General features: G+C 39.6%; 1 protein-coding gene across 1 annotated transcript; it reads left to right on the forward strand.

Annotated features, from left to right (window-relative positions):
• Positions 1-280: 280 nt before the first annotated feature.
• Positions 281-724, forward strand: LOC150077583 (uncharacterized). Its single transcript, XM_090385951.1, has one exon. The coding sequence runs from the start codon at positions 281-283 to the stop codon at positions 722-724; it is 444 nt and encodes a 147-aa protein (XP_090242077.1).
• The last annotated feature ends 15,678 nt before the right edge of the window (positions 725-16,402 follow it).

The raw sequence follows: 16,402 nt of genomic DNA on the forward strand, positions 1-16,402 counted from the left end.
AGTCTAGAGTTGGTTCAAGGCAGGAAAAATATCTGACCAAGTTTCCTGGAGGTTGCATGCGTCGGGTTGTCACTCGCCTAGATTTTACGGCCTGCCTAAAGTGCACAAGGCTGGGGTACCTCACAGACCCACTGTGTCATTTGTGGGCATTCCAACGCATGCACAATCCAGATTTTTAGCCGAACTTGTATCCCCCATAGTAGGACACTCGGATTATACCATTAAAAATGGCAGGAAATTTGTGCAGTTCCGTGCTCAGGAGGTAGAAGAGGGTGACATTATGGTATCTTTCGATGTTGTTTCTTTGTTCACATATATACCTGTCGAACATGGCTTGGATTGTATACAGAATGGTTTGAGTGGGGACAGCACTTTGAAAGACAGGACAGCCCTAAGTGGTGAGGATATTTGTGAAGGTGTTGGCTTATGTTTATCTAGTACTACCATGTTATTTCAAAAGGTTATGTACCAGCAGGTCTGCGGAGTGGCCATGGGCTCACCTATTAGTGCAATTATAGCTAACTTAGCCATGGAGGAGTTCGAAGACAGGATATTGGGGAGCTCTAGTCCTCAACCATTGCGGGGATGGAAGAGATATGTAGACGACACGTTCACAGTAATACGAAGAGGATACGAAGCAGAAATACTCAATTGGTTAAATAACGGTTTGCCCTATATTCGGTTTACCTCGGAGGTTGAGCGGGGGAAACCCTTCCGTTCCTAGGTGTGTGTGTGTGTGTGTGTGTACGGAGAAGCCCTATATTCGGTTTACCTCGGAGGTTGAGTGGGGGTGACCTTTCCGTTCCTAGATGTGTGGGTGTGTGTGTATACGAAGGCCGACACTTGAAAACTAAGGTTTACAGAAAACCTATGTGTCACGGCCAAGATACACACACACTTTAAAACTGCTCAGGGTACCTGAACAGTTTTAAATAGTGTGGTTAAGGCCTTAATGGAAAGAGTGGGGGTCCCACTGTTTCTGATCTCAAGAAAGAGGCGACAAGATTAAATGGGTTAGGGCTGATCTAGCAACATGCGGTTACCCTCAGAACATTATTGAGAATCTTTAAGAGGTATGAGTAACAGCTGCAGGGATGCATCTAAACCTGTTGCCACTGCATACATTTGAACGTAAGATACGGGAAATGGGTTCCAGGCATTTTAGAACTAATTTCTCGTATCTTACGTTCGTGTAAGATACGCTGTGTGCAGCTGCCGGGACAGAGACTGCACACAGTAGTGTCCGCAACCAAAGATTCTATTGCGGGTAATGACTAGTGAGGTCATATCTATGAAATTGAGAATCCTGATTGTGAGAGAAACGAGACGCAGACTGCAAGATTGCCTGGGGGAACACGATAGAGCTCTCAAGACTGCTAATTACAGAAGTTCAACCGTAACCGAACAGCCTGGGAAACTGGGCATGGTATTACAATTAAAGAAGTTGTGCTTGTGGATAGAGCACATGGCTTTTGGAACCGGAAATGGCTAGAGAGTTTAAGGATATGTTCATCCGAAAGCTATTGTCTTAATAGGGACAAGGGCTGTCGCATTCATCAACTCTTTGAAGCCCTTATCCATTAAGAAGAGACGAACAGTTTAAAGTGGCCGAGCCAATTTCCGATTCCAATGCACGAGAAGCGAACTGTGTGAAGATGCCACAGTTCGTGTTGCGGTCCTGCTGAGATGTATGTATATATATAGATTGCCAGATAGCCTGTAAACATTATTGCTGATAAAGACAGCTGCTGCTGCCAAAAAAGCTACTATTCCAGTGGTTCTTAGTGATTTTAAACATATTTTAACTTTAAAATTTATCGCATTTTATTCTTGTTATACATCATTTCATTTTATTTTATTATTATTTTAATATACAGTTTATATAATCAGTATGCATATAATTTTACACTATTTTATATTTTTATTTTTACAGTATTATAATAAAGGCATTTTATAGAGTTGAGTTAGTGTTTTTTAGTAGCATCACAGATGAATTATATTCTATGACTTCTAAACATAATAGCTTGGCTGGATTACTTTTGATGCTGATGTCTTTTTGAGCTTGATTTGTTGATAGAGTTATGAAATGACTCCACATTAAAAATTGAATTCAAAGTAAAAAATATTTAAGCTTTTGAAGTGCTCTTACCTTTGCTCCAGCTTATCTTTGTAAGTATTTATACTTTATAAGTATTATCTTTGTAAAGGAACTAGAAGTTGTTGGTGACTCTATTGTCAGGGAAACGGGGAACATGCTTTGTAAAAAGGATAGGTGGAACAGGACCGGGGTATGTCTGCCAGGGGCAAAGGATGATGACATTGTACAGCGGATATCATCTTTTAAGGGCACAAAAGGTGATATAGTTGTACACGTTGGCACTAATGATATTAAGAGTAGAAGACTGGCGGAATTACTTAACAAGTACAGGTCACTGTTGAGAAAAAGCCGTGAATTAGGGCTGAATTTGAAAGTGTCTGCAATTCTGCCTAGACACGATAGGAGGGAGTATATGATGAGAGCTTTGTCAATCAATTCGGCCCTGGAAAGATTGTGCAAGGTTCAAGTTGTAGAATTTTTTTCAGCCTGGATTGTACTTGTTAACAGGAGAGACTGCTTCTACAGGGATGGGATACACTTAAATAGAAAGGGTGCAAGAATATTTGCTAATGCTATCGAGGCAGTGTGAGTCGGAAAACTGCTAACTTGGGAGGATACAAGGACTAATCGATTAACAATAGCCACTGGCAGAGGCGAAAGTGATTCTTGCACTGCTTCTATTGGAATGAGCAGCAGTCTGGAAAACAAGCTGGGAGTCATTGCGGTACAAGTAAACACATGGGTTGTGTTAGAGTAACTAAGAATAGAAACAGCTGCATGTATACTTGCGTGTACACCAATGCTAGGAGTTTGGTAAATAAATTTGATGAATTTGAGGTATTGCTCAAAACATCAAAGGCAGATATTGTTGGGCTATCAGAGATGTGGTGTCACACAGATATAAGGAATACAGAACTGGAATTTGAGGAGTACAATGTGTCCAGAAAGGATAGACAGGACAGGAAGAGAGGAGGGGTTATGCTATTAGTTAAGTAACATATAAAATCCAAGGAAGTGAAGCCAGTTGACATCACTGGACAGTGCAGGGTTGAGTCACTTTGGTGTGACATAAGCATTGGGAGATCAAAATTGAGAGTAGGAGTGTGCTATAGGCCTAATGACTCTGATGAGCTGATAAGAAACTGTACAGGAAAATAGAGTAGGCCAGTAAATCAGAGAGTCTTGTAATGGGGGATTTTAATTTCCCAGATATTGACTGGAATTTGTGGGTTGGTCACTCAAACACTAGCAAGGCTTTTGTGATTTATTGGATGACTGTTTTCTACATCAGCATGTTCGGCAGGCAACCAGAGGGAGTAATACTGTTGATCTGATTATCATGAGTGATTCTACATGCATTAAAAATCTACAGATAAAGGAACCACTAGGTGGCAGTAATCACAGTGTGCTGAAGTGAGATTTACTCAAAGAGGTAAAGGCAACTACGATGGTCTGAGACGGCACTTAAATTCTATACAGTGGGACCAACTGATGATGTTAAAAACAGCATATTCAAAATGGGAAGCATTCAAAGACCTAATCTTGGAAGCTACTAGGCTTTACACACCAACTAAGAAATATTGTTCAAGGTTTAGACCTAAATGGATGTCAGATGAACTAATGAGGCAAATTGCAGAGAAGTAAAATGCATGGGATACATATAAATTAATGGGTGACATGGAAGCCTATGATAGATATAAGCTGGTCTGTAACCAAAAGGAGATTAGGCAGGCAAAGGCAGATTACGAGAAATCTTTCACAAAGGATGCAAAGAAAAACAGCAGAGAGTTCCTTTCTTATGTAAACTCTAGAAGGAAGGGGATGAATCAGATTGGTCCACTTGATATCGATGGTTCAACTGTTGATGATCCTGCTCAGGTAGATAACAAACTAAATGAATATTTTGCATCGACATTCACACACGAGGAATTATTCAGCGAGGGGAATGCCAGAGGTGTATTCAACTCTGGCAGTAAGATGGATAATCTTCTAATAACTGAGAGTAAAGTGGAGGAGAAATTGTTGAAGATAAACACAAGAAAGGCACCTGGGGTGCATGAGATCTATCCAATTATATTAAAGGAGGCAGCAAAGGAAGTAAGCAAACCCTTAGCCATAATTATGAGAGCTTCCTTGGACTCAGGGGAGATACCCACAGAGTGGAGATGTGCAAATGTGACCCCAATTCACAAAAGAGGATCAAAGGCTGACACAAGTAATTGTAGACCTGTGACTTTAACTTCTGTTACAGGAAAATTAATGGAGGCACTGGTTAAAGAAGCACTGCAGGATCATCTGGACAAGACTTCAGTTATAGCTCGGATACAGTATGGTTTTGTTAAGGTAAAGTCTTGCCTGACCAATTTGATTGGATACTATGATGCAGTCACAAAAGAACAGGATGCAGGGAATAACTTTGATATTATATATGTGGACCTTAAAACGGCTTTTGATACTGTTGCACATGGAAGACTGCTGCACAAATTGTAGCAGTGTGGCATTGGAGGCAAATTACTGCTATGGATAAAGGGATGGTTCAGGGGAAAAGACAGAGTGATAATCAATGGACGCTGCTCATCGTGGACTAATGTTATTATTGGAGTCCCTCAGGGTTCAGTGTTGGGTCCATTATCGTTTCCTGTATTTATAAATGATATTGATGATGGTAATCAAGCTTAATGTCCAAGTTTGCAGACAATACAAAGGTTGGCAGGGTTGCTAAGGACACTTCTGACACTATGCTGCTGCAACAGGATCTGGAAAGGTTGAGCAGATGGGCTGAGAGGTGGCAAATGAAGTTTAACATTCACAAATGTAAAGTACTACATATGGGAAACAGCAACCCCAGAGCAATGTATCAACTCTGTGGTACTACACTGACAGTGGTAGAGAATGTACAAGACCTGGGGGTAATTGTGCAGGCAGATATGAAGTTCTCTGAGCAGTGCAGACAAGCTTCAAGCGTAGCTCATGGTGTCTTGTCAATGATATACAGGAATTTTTCTAGCAGGGATAAGGAGGTGATTATTCCCTTGTATAAGGTAATGGTCAGGCCACACCATCAAGAAGAATGTAGAGTTGCTGGAACGAGTACAGAGAAGGGCAAAAAGATTAGTGAATGGAACAAAGGGTTGCTCTTACGAAGAAAGGCTTAAGTTTTGCTAATTACAGTGTCTAGAGACTAGGCACCAGCGAGGTGATCTGATAGAGGTGTATAAAGCCTTGAATGGTTTGAGCATGCTCAATGCCGATGGGATTCTTCCTCTTACTCAGAATAATCACCTGGGAGGGCATAAATTCACACTGAGGAAAGACAGATGTAGGTAGATGTGCGGAAATTTGCCTTTAGCCAGTGGGTAATTGGTTGGTGGAACAGACTTTCATCCCTTGTTGTGGAAGTTGATAGCCTAAATAAATTTAAGGCTCAGCTGGACAGGTAATTCGAACGAATGGAGGGGTGAAATGGAAGTGCATTTTTAAAATTTTTTTTTTAATTTTGGATGATGCTGCATAAGCTTGCTTTCTTGCATCATATGCCTCTACTAATGCTAATGCTATTAATCACCTCCTTGTCTCTGCTAGCAAAATTCCTATATATCAGTGACAAAATTTCATGACCTGCTCTGGCAGCCCGTCCGCACTGGTCAGAGACTTCATATCTGACTGCACAATTATCCCCAGGTCTTTTTCATTCTCCACCTCTATGAGTTTAGTACGTTTCACTTGGGTTACTGCTACCCATATGCAGTACTTTGCATTTGTCAATGTTAAACTTCAGTTGCCACTTCTCAGCCCATCTGCCTAACATTTCTAGATCCTGTTGCATACTGTCTTTAGTGTCATTAACAACCCTTGGCACTCTTGGCATTAACAACCCTGTTTTGGGGGCATCCCCCAGATGTGAGAACAATATTCCATGGTAAGGCGGATTTGTGATTTGTACAGAGTGAACATCTGTTTGGAAGAAAAGTAATGGCAAGAGTGAAAGAGAAAACCAAGTTTTTTAGATGCAGAGCAGAGGAAGTAATATTTGTAATGTGCATGTGCTGAGAGAGAGAGAGAGAGAGAGAGAGAGAGATTAGAAGTCAGGGTAATCCCCAAAGGAGAGAGATATATCATCTTGTCTAGAAATTAGAGTGTCACCAAAGATAAGCATAGGAGCAGAAGAATCCTTTTTTGTGAGATATAAGACAGGACTTTGTATTAAAAGGATTGAACTCAACAAAGTTGTCTTTGCCTCACTGGAGAATTACCTCGAGATCGGTATTTAAGGAATTGGTAGCAGGTCTTCAAGAAGTCGAAGCTGATTGGGCAGGGCAAGTTTTTTAAACTGGAGAGTGGAAAGCAATGTGCTATCATCAGCAAAATTATCGATAGGATTTCCAGTCAACAGAAGAAGGTCATTAATATACAAGAGGAAAAGAGTGGGGAAAAGAACTGAAACTTGGGGGACACCCAAGTTTCAGTTCTTGTCAACATTAGTGGACAAGGTTAGAAGACAGAGAGCTATCTAACATCATTCTCAGTGAGCAGTCAGAGAGAAAACTGGTCAGGCAGCTTAAGAGTTGGCGATTAATTGATTTCTCCATTACTTTAGAAAGAGTAGAAGTAATTGCAATGGGATGATAATTGGATGGGAGGGATTTGTCACCCTTTTTAGGAACTGGATATGAGCAACTTTCCAAGCAGGAGGAAAACCACCTTTGTAATAAGAAAGAGAAAACAAGGCAACAAAGAACAGGAGTAATATCAGGGGCACAGGTTTTAAGAACAAGTGGAAAAACACTATCAGGACCTGGAGCTTTCTTAGCATTAAGATTCATCAAAACCCTTCTGACATCCTTTTGATGGAAGACCACAGGAGGCATTGAATGAAGCATGTTGGGAATGGTAGGAGGTGTTTTACCAAGATTATTAATACATGAGTTGGAAGAAAAATGGGATGCTAGCAGATCAGCTTTATCTTTGGCTGAAGTGACAATAGAACCATACGGTTTTGACAGAAGTGGGACCAGAATGCTCGGATACCATTAGGTCAAGATAGGCGCCTTCGTAGCAAGGTGGGAGGGAGCAGCAATGCGTAGCATACGCTTCTTGATTAGACAGGGGGTTCGAGCCCATCACCACCAAATAAGGAGGATGCGGAAAGGTCAAGTGATGACCACCACATATTCTCGGAGCAATATGACCTTAGTTGCTAATGCTCCTAAAAACCAAATAACAAACAAACAACAATTAGGTCAAGAAGCAAGTTTTCTACTCTTAGCTTGTTCAAAATCTAGTTTGGACTGATTAATAATCACTTTACAATTGTTGCAAGCTTTGGTGTAGGCATAGGTGTAGAAAATGAAACCAAAGAATAGAAAAACAAGCCAATTACGATATGCAACATTCTTCTCTTGAATAGCCTTAACACATTTATTGAAAAGCCAAGGGTTAGTAAATGACGAGATTTTAAAGTGGAGTGTGGAATAAAGGATTCCATTCCTACAAGAATAATTTCACAATCTGAGCAAATGTTGACATCGAAAGTTTTGAAACAGTAATTCAAACAAGGAAAAGAAATCTCGCAGGTCATCCCATTTTGCATTCTTGTAAGGCCAAACAACAGGATGTTGGAAATAGCCATGAGATAAAGGCTCCATTGGAGAACAGACAATCACCAAGTTGTGATCTGAGGTACCTAAAAGACCACTCACTTTGATCGTGTACATAGAAGGGTTGTTTGTAAGAAAAAGATCAAGTGTGTTGGCTGTATGGTTACGATTGTCTGCTATTCTTGTAGGTAAATGAACAATCTTTGCAAGGTCATTAGTAATTTCAAAAGCCTCAGCATCTCGACCAGCTGAGTCTGTGATTAGAGAATGGAAGTCAGTTGGAGTTGTGAACATTAAAATAACCAAGGAAAATTACCTCACTGTTAGGAAAGTTGGACCAGAGAAAGTCAAGTTGCAAAGAGAGGAAGTCAAATAGCTCCAAGTGATTAGTGGAGTTGGGAGAATGGTAGAGACAACAGATGAATTTGACACAATGAGGTAGAGAGATTTTATGTCAGAGAAGATCGAAAAGAGGAGATTCCAAATTACCAAGTCTCTGACAGGGAATATCGGAACAGTCATATGCACAAGTACCACCTTTGGGGCGAAAGGAATCATACAGCGAATAATTTGGGCAACTGAGATGAGCAGTGGTTGAATCAACCGATAACTGAGATTCTGTTAGAAAAAGTACATGGGGTTTGGCAGACTATAAGTGGAAATGGACATCAAGATTAGAATTGAGACCACGTATATTTCTGAAATGAAATAGGAAGTGTTTGGGTGGTTTAGACCTTTTCGCAGATAAACTTGCTCTATTAGTTTGACAATTTGTAGTGTATTCAATAGTAAGAAAAAATTGGGGGGGGGGGGGGAGACATGCTGTGTGAAGTAATGAAATTTTTGGATATGGTGTACACATGGTAAGAATATACCCAGATCCTTGTCATAACGTGGGCTCGACAATGCCCCGTATACACACTACTCAGACTCCTCCAGTCGCTATCTGGCAGAGTAGAGGTAGCAAGATTAACACTAACTGATCTGGAAGCCTCCTACACTAACTAGTTTAGGAGGCTTCTACACTAACTAGTGTAGGATTATACACTAACTAGTGGCCGGCCTGCGAACACTGTTTTAGGGCTGTACCCTCGAAATGTAAGGAAGATTGGATCTCACCATGATGTTCATCATAACCTCAAAAGATATCAGTCATACTGCATGATGGAAGAGATGGGGAAGGATTGACCAGAACTTAGCTCTGGAGACTAAACATGGGTTCCACCACTTCAAGCCTCCAATAAGCACAGTGGTAGTATTGCACTGGTTGATCATCTACCACCTAGTACTACCTGGTAACACAGAGGGGTGGCATTTCTCTGTGTAGTGTGGGAACCACACCTCGGCCCCTGCTTACGTTGGTTCACACCTAGGTGGTCACCCATAGTGTGCTTGTGCATAGGAGTTATACCCATGATTACTAACAGTCCCGCCATCATGAAGGTGCAAGCAGAGGATTTGGCTGTCACAGACTATCCAGACTTCACTGAAATTAGGTCCACTTGACTTGAAAGTCAAGTCATGTTGCAATTTGCACAACTTGCACCTTTCTTGGTAAGAGGACCCCTTTGTTCTTTGTTCCCCTTCTTTGGGGAACTTCTTTTTATTCATTCCTTCTTTGTATTCATTGCCTTATACAAGGCCTTATTCATTGCCTTATACAAGCCACCATGAGCAACTCTTGCAGACTGTCTATACTTCTCAGAAAACTTGATATCTGACTGCACAATTACCCTCAGGTCCTTTTCATTCTCCCCCTCCCTCAGTGTAGTACTACACAACTGATATGTTACTCTGGGGTTACTGCTATCCTTGTGCAGTACTTTATATTTGTCAGTATATCAATGAGATATTTTGTCTCAGACATAAATGAGACATTTGTATACAATGAGAGATGTCAATGAGATATTTTGTAATAATATATAATATATTATATATTACAAAATATTAGAAGCATGAGATTTCGTAACAACATCTTACACATACCATTAGTTGTGCCATGCTAGCAATATCAGCCATAATTCTTTTCTCTCTCTCTCTCTCTCTCTCTCTCTCTTTTTCTTGACATAAAACCCCTGGCGATTGCTATGAAAGTCGGTGTTGCTTTGCAATAAAGATTTTTTTTATTTTCTGCAGAGTTGTTTGGTAAATAAACTTAATAAAGCATGTTTAAATAAACTTAATAAAGCAAGTTCAATTTTAATTAATAAAATGAATTTGTTCATTAAGTTTATATCATTTATATAACTGCCAGAATTAAGACAAAAATTTTTTGTATTTTGTACAAAAAATATTTGCCTTAATAATGTTGCCTTAAAAATTTTGTTCAAGCCTTTATCAAAACTATATGCAGGTTGTTTCAAAATTATGTATATACACACTTTAAAAATTTATATTTAATGAACAATATGCACCAATTTAATTTTCTTAAACTCATTTCGTAGCTTAAAAATAGACAATTTTTTTACAATAATTTAATTTTTGTTTTATTTTATAGATAGCTCTAAAACTATGGAGAGTACCCAATTAAGTTTTGAAGAAAGAAAGGCAATTATAAAATAGTATTGGAAATATGAAAATATCAACGAAGTTCAGCATGCTTGGAAATCACGATATGGAACAAAAGTGCCTACAGGTTCAGCAATTACTCATTCGCGGGATAAATTTGAGGAGCACGGAACCATTCAGAATATCAATAACTTAGCATGTGGCAGGAAGAGGATATCATGAAGTAATGAAATCATTGAAGCTGTAAGAAATGCAATCTTGTGCACCCCCAAGAAAATCAACAAGACTGTGTTCACAAGAGCTAGGTTTAAACCATACATGTGTTTTTAGAATGATGAAGGAATTAAAAAATTCAACAGGAAGCAGAAAACGTTTCACCTGATTTGGGCATTTTAGTATGTAGATCTGTTGAAAATAGTGCTGCTCATGCATTAATGCTGATGGAGGACATTTTGAACAATTAAAATTTAATTGTTATAAAAAAGATTAACGTTTTTTATCATCAAAGTATAAAAAAAAATTTACATTTGTATATATTGTTCATTAAATATAAATTTTAAAGTGTTTGTTGGTTTTATATTGACATTGGTCAGCACATTATTAATCAATTTATCAATTTCTTAATCTTATTAATTTGCATTGTTAATTAAACTGTATTTAAATGGAAATCATGGCCCAGACTAGAGCAGCAAAACAAAAAGCACAAATCAGCAGAGTGCTGTGGCTCATGAGAGAACTCAAGGGGGCGATTCTACAATGTATCACAGTCTAAAAAAATGTGCAAAATGCGAAATGTTTGCGGCGATTTCAGAAACAGGATATAATTTAGCCGAGGAGGATATCTTTGTGTGTGTGCTAGGTGCAGAGTGTGTGAAGAAATTAGGTGCCAACTCAGCGTTCTGATGATGGGCATCTATGAGAGTTTGAGGTGTAAAGTAGATGCCCTCGAAGGAATTAAAATGGTGCCCATCAAGCTCTCTGCTGCCCACACAACACAGCAGCAAACTTCAGGACAGAATGCACTGATCCCACAGGAGCTAGTCATTGTTGGTGACTCTACTATCAGTGAAATGGGAAATATAATGTGCAAAAAGGATAGGTGGAATAGGATCAAGGTATGTCATGTCTGCCAAGGGCAAAAGTTCATGATGCTGTAGGGCAGATATCTTTTAAGGGCACAAAAGGTAATATTGTTGTACACATTGGCAGAAATCACATTAAGTGTAAGAGAGCTGCAGACTTACTTAACAAGTACAGGCCAATGTTGAAAAAAGTTGAGAGTTAGGGATGAATTTGAAATTGTCTGCAATTCTGCCCAGACACGATAGGAGGGAGTATATGAGGAGAGCCATGTCAATCAATTCGGCACTAGACAGATTGTGCAAGGCTCATATGGTAGAAATTTTCTCAGCATGGTCTGTGCTTGTTAACAGGGAAGACTGCTTCTACAGGGATGGGATAAACTTAACTAAAAAGCGTACAAGAATATTTGCTGATGCTATTGAAGCAGTGTTAGGTGGGTTGGAAAACTGCTAGCTTGGGGAGATACACAGACTAATAGATTAAGAGCAGCTGATGGCAGAGGTGAAAATGATTCATGCACTGTTTCTATTGGAATAAGCAGCAGCATGGAAAACAAGAAGCTGGAGATTTCAAGGACTGCTGGAAGTCACTGTGAACAAGAAAATACATGGGTTGTGTTAGGGTAACTAAGAGTAAGAACAGGCGCATTTATACTTGCATGTACAGAAATGCTAGGAGTTTAGTAAATAAATTTGAATAATCTGAGGTGCTGGTCAAAACATCAAAGAAAGATATTGTTGGGATATCAGAGACATGATGTCACACAGATATAAGGAATGCAGAATTGCAAATTGGAGAGTACAATTTGTACAGAAACGATAGACAGGACAGGAAGGGAGGAGGAGTTATGCTGTTAGTTAAGAAATGCATAAAATCTAAGGAAATGCATCCAGTTTACATGGGTAGACAGTGCAATGTTGAGTCAGTTTGGTGTGACACAAGCACTGGGATAGCAAAGTTGAGAGCAGCAGTGTGTTATAGGCTTAATGACTCTAATGAGTACAGCGAACAATTGTATAGAGAAATAGATTGGACTAGTAAATCGGACTGTCTTATAATGTGGGATTTTAATTTCCCAGATATAGACTGAAACCTGTGGGTTGGACACTTCCACACTAGCAAGATTTTTGTGGATTTATTGGATGGTTGTTTTCTACAGCAGCATGTTCAAGAGGCAAATAGAAGGAATAATACTCTTGATCTGATTATCAGCAGTGATTCTTCATGCATTAAGAATCTGCAGATAAAGGAACCACTAGGTGGCAGAGATCACAGTGTACTGATGTGGGATTTACTCAAAGATGAAACTACCATCAGGGGTAAAGGAAGGGCTTTTGCTTTCATAAAGGTGACTAAGGTGGTCTCAGACAATTTTTATACAGTGGGACTAACTGATGATGTTACCAACAGGAAATTCTAAATGGGAAGCATTCAAGGAGGTAATCTTGGAAGCCACTAGACTTTTTGTTCCAACTAAGAAATATTGTTCAAGGTTTAGGCCTAAATGGATGCCACATGAAATAATGAGACTCGAGGCAGAGAAGAAAAATGCATGGGAAGCATATAAATTATCAGGTAACACAGAAGCCTATGGTAGATACAAGCTTGTCTGTAATCAAGTCAGGTTAGACAGGCAAAGGAGATTAGTCAAGCGAAGGCTGATTACGAGAAATCCTTGGCAAAAGGTGCAAAGAAAAACTTCTTTACTTATGTAAACTCTAGAAGGAAATGAATGAATCAGATTGGTCCACTTGATATCGATGGTTCAACTGTTAATGATATTGTTCAGGTAGCTGACAAACTAAATGAGCATTTCGCATGTACATTCTCCCATGAGGAGATATTCAGGGAGAGGTACGCCAAAAGTTTATCAAACTCTGGCAGGGAGCTAAATGATTTTTAATAACTGAGAGCAAAGTGGAGTAGGAATTGTTGAAGTTAAACATAACAAAAGCACCTGGGGTGGATGGGATCTCTCCAGTTATATTAAAGGAGGTGGCAAAGGAAGTAAGCAAAAGAAGTGAGCATCCTTGGGCTCTGGGGAGGTCCACATGGACTGGAGATGTGCAAATGTGTCCCCAATTCATGAAGGGGGATCAACGCGTGACATGAGTAATTACAGATCTGTTAGTTAAACTTCTGTTCTGGGGAAATTAATGGAGTCTCTGGTTAAAGAAGTAATGCAAAACCATCTAGATAAGAATGCAGCTCAGACACTATGGATTTGTTAAGGGGAAGTCTTGTGTTACCAATTTGATTGGATACTATGATGTGGTCCCAAAGGAACTGGATGCAAAAAATAATTTTGATATCATATACTTGGATTTTAGGAAAGTTTTTGATACTGTTGCACATGGAAAACCACTGTACAAATTGGAGTAGTATGGTATTAAGAGCAGATTGCTGCTATGGATATAAAGGGATGGTTGAGTGGTAGTAGACAGAGCAGTAACTTTTGTGAACTAATGTTATTAAAGGAGTCTCCCAGGGTTTGGTGTATTGGGCCCATTGTTGTTTTTTGTATTTATTAATGATATTGATGAAAGTACATCAGGTTTAATATAAAGGTTTGCAAACGATATGGAAGGTTGGCAGGGTTATTAATGATACTGATGACAGTATGCTACTGCAACAGGATCTAAAAAAATTGAGCAGATGGGCTGAGAGGTGGCAACTGAAATTTAATATTGACAAATGTAAAGTACTGCATACAAGTAGCAGTAACTCCAAAGTAACATATCAACTGTGTGTTACTACACTCAGGGTAGTGGACAATGAAAAAGATCTGAGTGTAATTGTGCAGTCAGATATGAAGTTTTCTGAGTGGTGCACACAGTCTGCAAGTGTAGCTCATGGTGTCTTGTCAATGATACACAGGAAGTTTGCTAGCAGGGGTAAGGAGATGATTGTGCCCTTGTATAAGGCAATGGTCTGGCCACACCTGACCATTGCCTTATACAGGTCTGGAGGCATCATTTTAGAAAGGATGTGGCGCATTATAGCCTTAGTTGCTAATGCGCCAATAAAATCCAAACCAACCAACCAATTAGAAAGGATCTAGAGCTGCTGAAACTAGTATAGAGAAGAGCAATGAGATTGGTGGATGGAACAAAGGGTTGCTCTTAGGAAGAAAGGCTTAAGTTCTGCAAATTGCAGTGTCTGGAGACTAGGTACTTGTGTGGTAATTTGATTGAGGTGTATAAGGCCTTGAATGGTTTGGGAAAGCTCAATAGTGATGGGATTCTTCCTCTTGCCCAAATTAATCACCTGAGGAGACAAATTCAAATTGAGGAAAGACAATTGTAGAATAGATGTGCAGAAATTTGTCTTTAGCTGGCATGTTGTTGATTGGTTTAATAAACTTCCATCTGTCATTGTGGTGGTTAACACTTTAAATAAATTCAAGATAGAACTAGACAAACATTTGGAATGAATAGATGGCTGAAATGGGAAGGGGTTTTTTTTGGCAGATACTGTATAAGCTTGATTTCTGGCATCATATGCCTCTACTAATGCTAATGCTAAACATCAGAACAAAGAACAAGGTTACGGGCAGAGTTACGTCGTCGGACGGTCACGTTATTTTTAGCTCCTGTATTATCATGTTAGAACTATGGATTTATTTCGTGTTAAAAGTGCAGTTTTTTACCAAATAGATAATTACAACTTGAGGATTCTGTTGGTAAGCATAGTTTTGTGTTATTAGAGCTTGCTTTCGAGTTTCTTCCATTTTCTTCTCGCTGCTATTGTTCTTTGGTCACTCAGCTTAGGCGCCATAGCCGAAGCTTTTGGGAGGTGGCCACTCCTTTGCCCAACCACCACAGCTCTATCTTGCTAATTTGACTGGGGCTGTTTACCCCCTTCCGTGACCTTGGACGGGCGTCGCATTGAAGCTACCAGTTACACCGTTTTGTGCCTCCGGTGTTTACTTCCTTCTTACACTTACCCACTGCCAGCAGTGCTTGTCTCAATAGCACGCATGCGTCGCAAATTTTCACCATCTGCATAAAGATCTGTACAGCACACCCATTTTATGCCAAGATCAGCTACCAGACTGCAAAAATTTGACCTGAAGAGTCTGTTCTCCTGGACCCCGCGAAGACTGAAGAGGTTTCAAGTTAAACTCTTCTTTTGTCTCAGTGTCATCACTTTTAGATATTAAATTTGCTCTTCGCATATATTTCTGATTTCAATTAACATGGATGATAAACAGCCTACTGCAGCTGATATCTTTTCTCCGTTGCCATCTCTTGGTGAGATCTCAACACCTCTGACCCCTCAAGTGCCATTGACTCAATCACTGGAACCGACTATTGCCTCTCAGGAAAGCTCATCTTCAAAAGTTGCTACTGATTCTCTTTCACAATCAACTATTGACAAAGAACGTCAGACGGAGCTCCCTTCCAGTAATAAACTTGGAACTGCAGGTGCAGAGGAGAAAAATAATTTAACAAATGCTCAGGCAAGCGACCCGGGACAGAACGTTCTTATTTTATACGACAGAATTGCAAAAATGAGACAAGATCTCTCCAGCTTCCTTTCTTATGAAGGCAACAAGATTACCAAGCAATCAGGTAACACTATAATGGATAAATGGCTCAATTTGGAGACTGTTGCGACTTATCTCCTTGTAGAGAACGAAAAGCTAAAGGCCCTAAACATAGAAATAAATACACGTACCAATCTTTTGGAAAGAGTTATAAATACATTTTCCGGTATAACAACAACAAATAAGGCTTGTTTGGCCAAACAATCTGTTAGTGACAGTTCCTCTACAGACAAACCTACATTAAGACATGATGCGTCCCCTTCCCCGATTGTCACGGATGATTCAACTTTGCAGGAAGACACTGCTACTGACACTTCTATTGTCAGGACCTTTGCTGATGCTGTCAGTTCCGCTGCAAATGTTCCTAAAGTGAAACCTGACAATGTCTTAATTCTTAGAGCTTCTGAAAACAGTGATTGTAAGTCAAGTGCTGACGTTAAGACATTGGTGGCTAAAACTCTTAAATCAGATTTAAAAAATGTTAAGATCAAGTCTCTAAGGCTAGTGAGGAACAAAGGAGTCTTGCTGGAAACGGCCTCTAAAGCAGATCTGGAGTGTTTGTCCTCC

This window comes from Mastigoproctus giganteus, chromosome 12 (assembly GCF_048544385.1).
Source record: "Mastigoproctus giganteus isolate SK-2022 chromosome 12, ASM4854438v1, whole genome shotgun sequence".
In the NCBI taxonomy this organism is placed as follows: Eukaryota; Metazoa; Arthropoda; class Arachnida; order Uropygi; family Thelyphonidae; genus Mastigoproctus; species Mastigoproctus giganteus.

Bases quoted from the DNA above. Each gene is read 5' to 3' on its own strand.
- LOC150077583 (XM_090385951.1), top strand. From the start codon at position 281: ATGGTATCTTTCGATGTTGTTTCTTTGTTCACATATATACCTGTCGAA.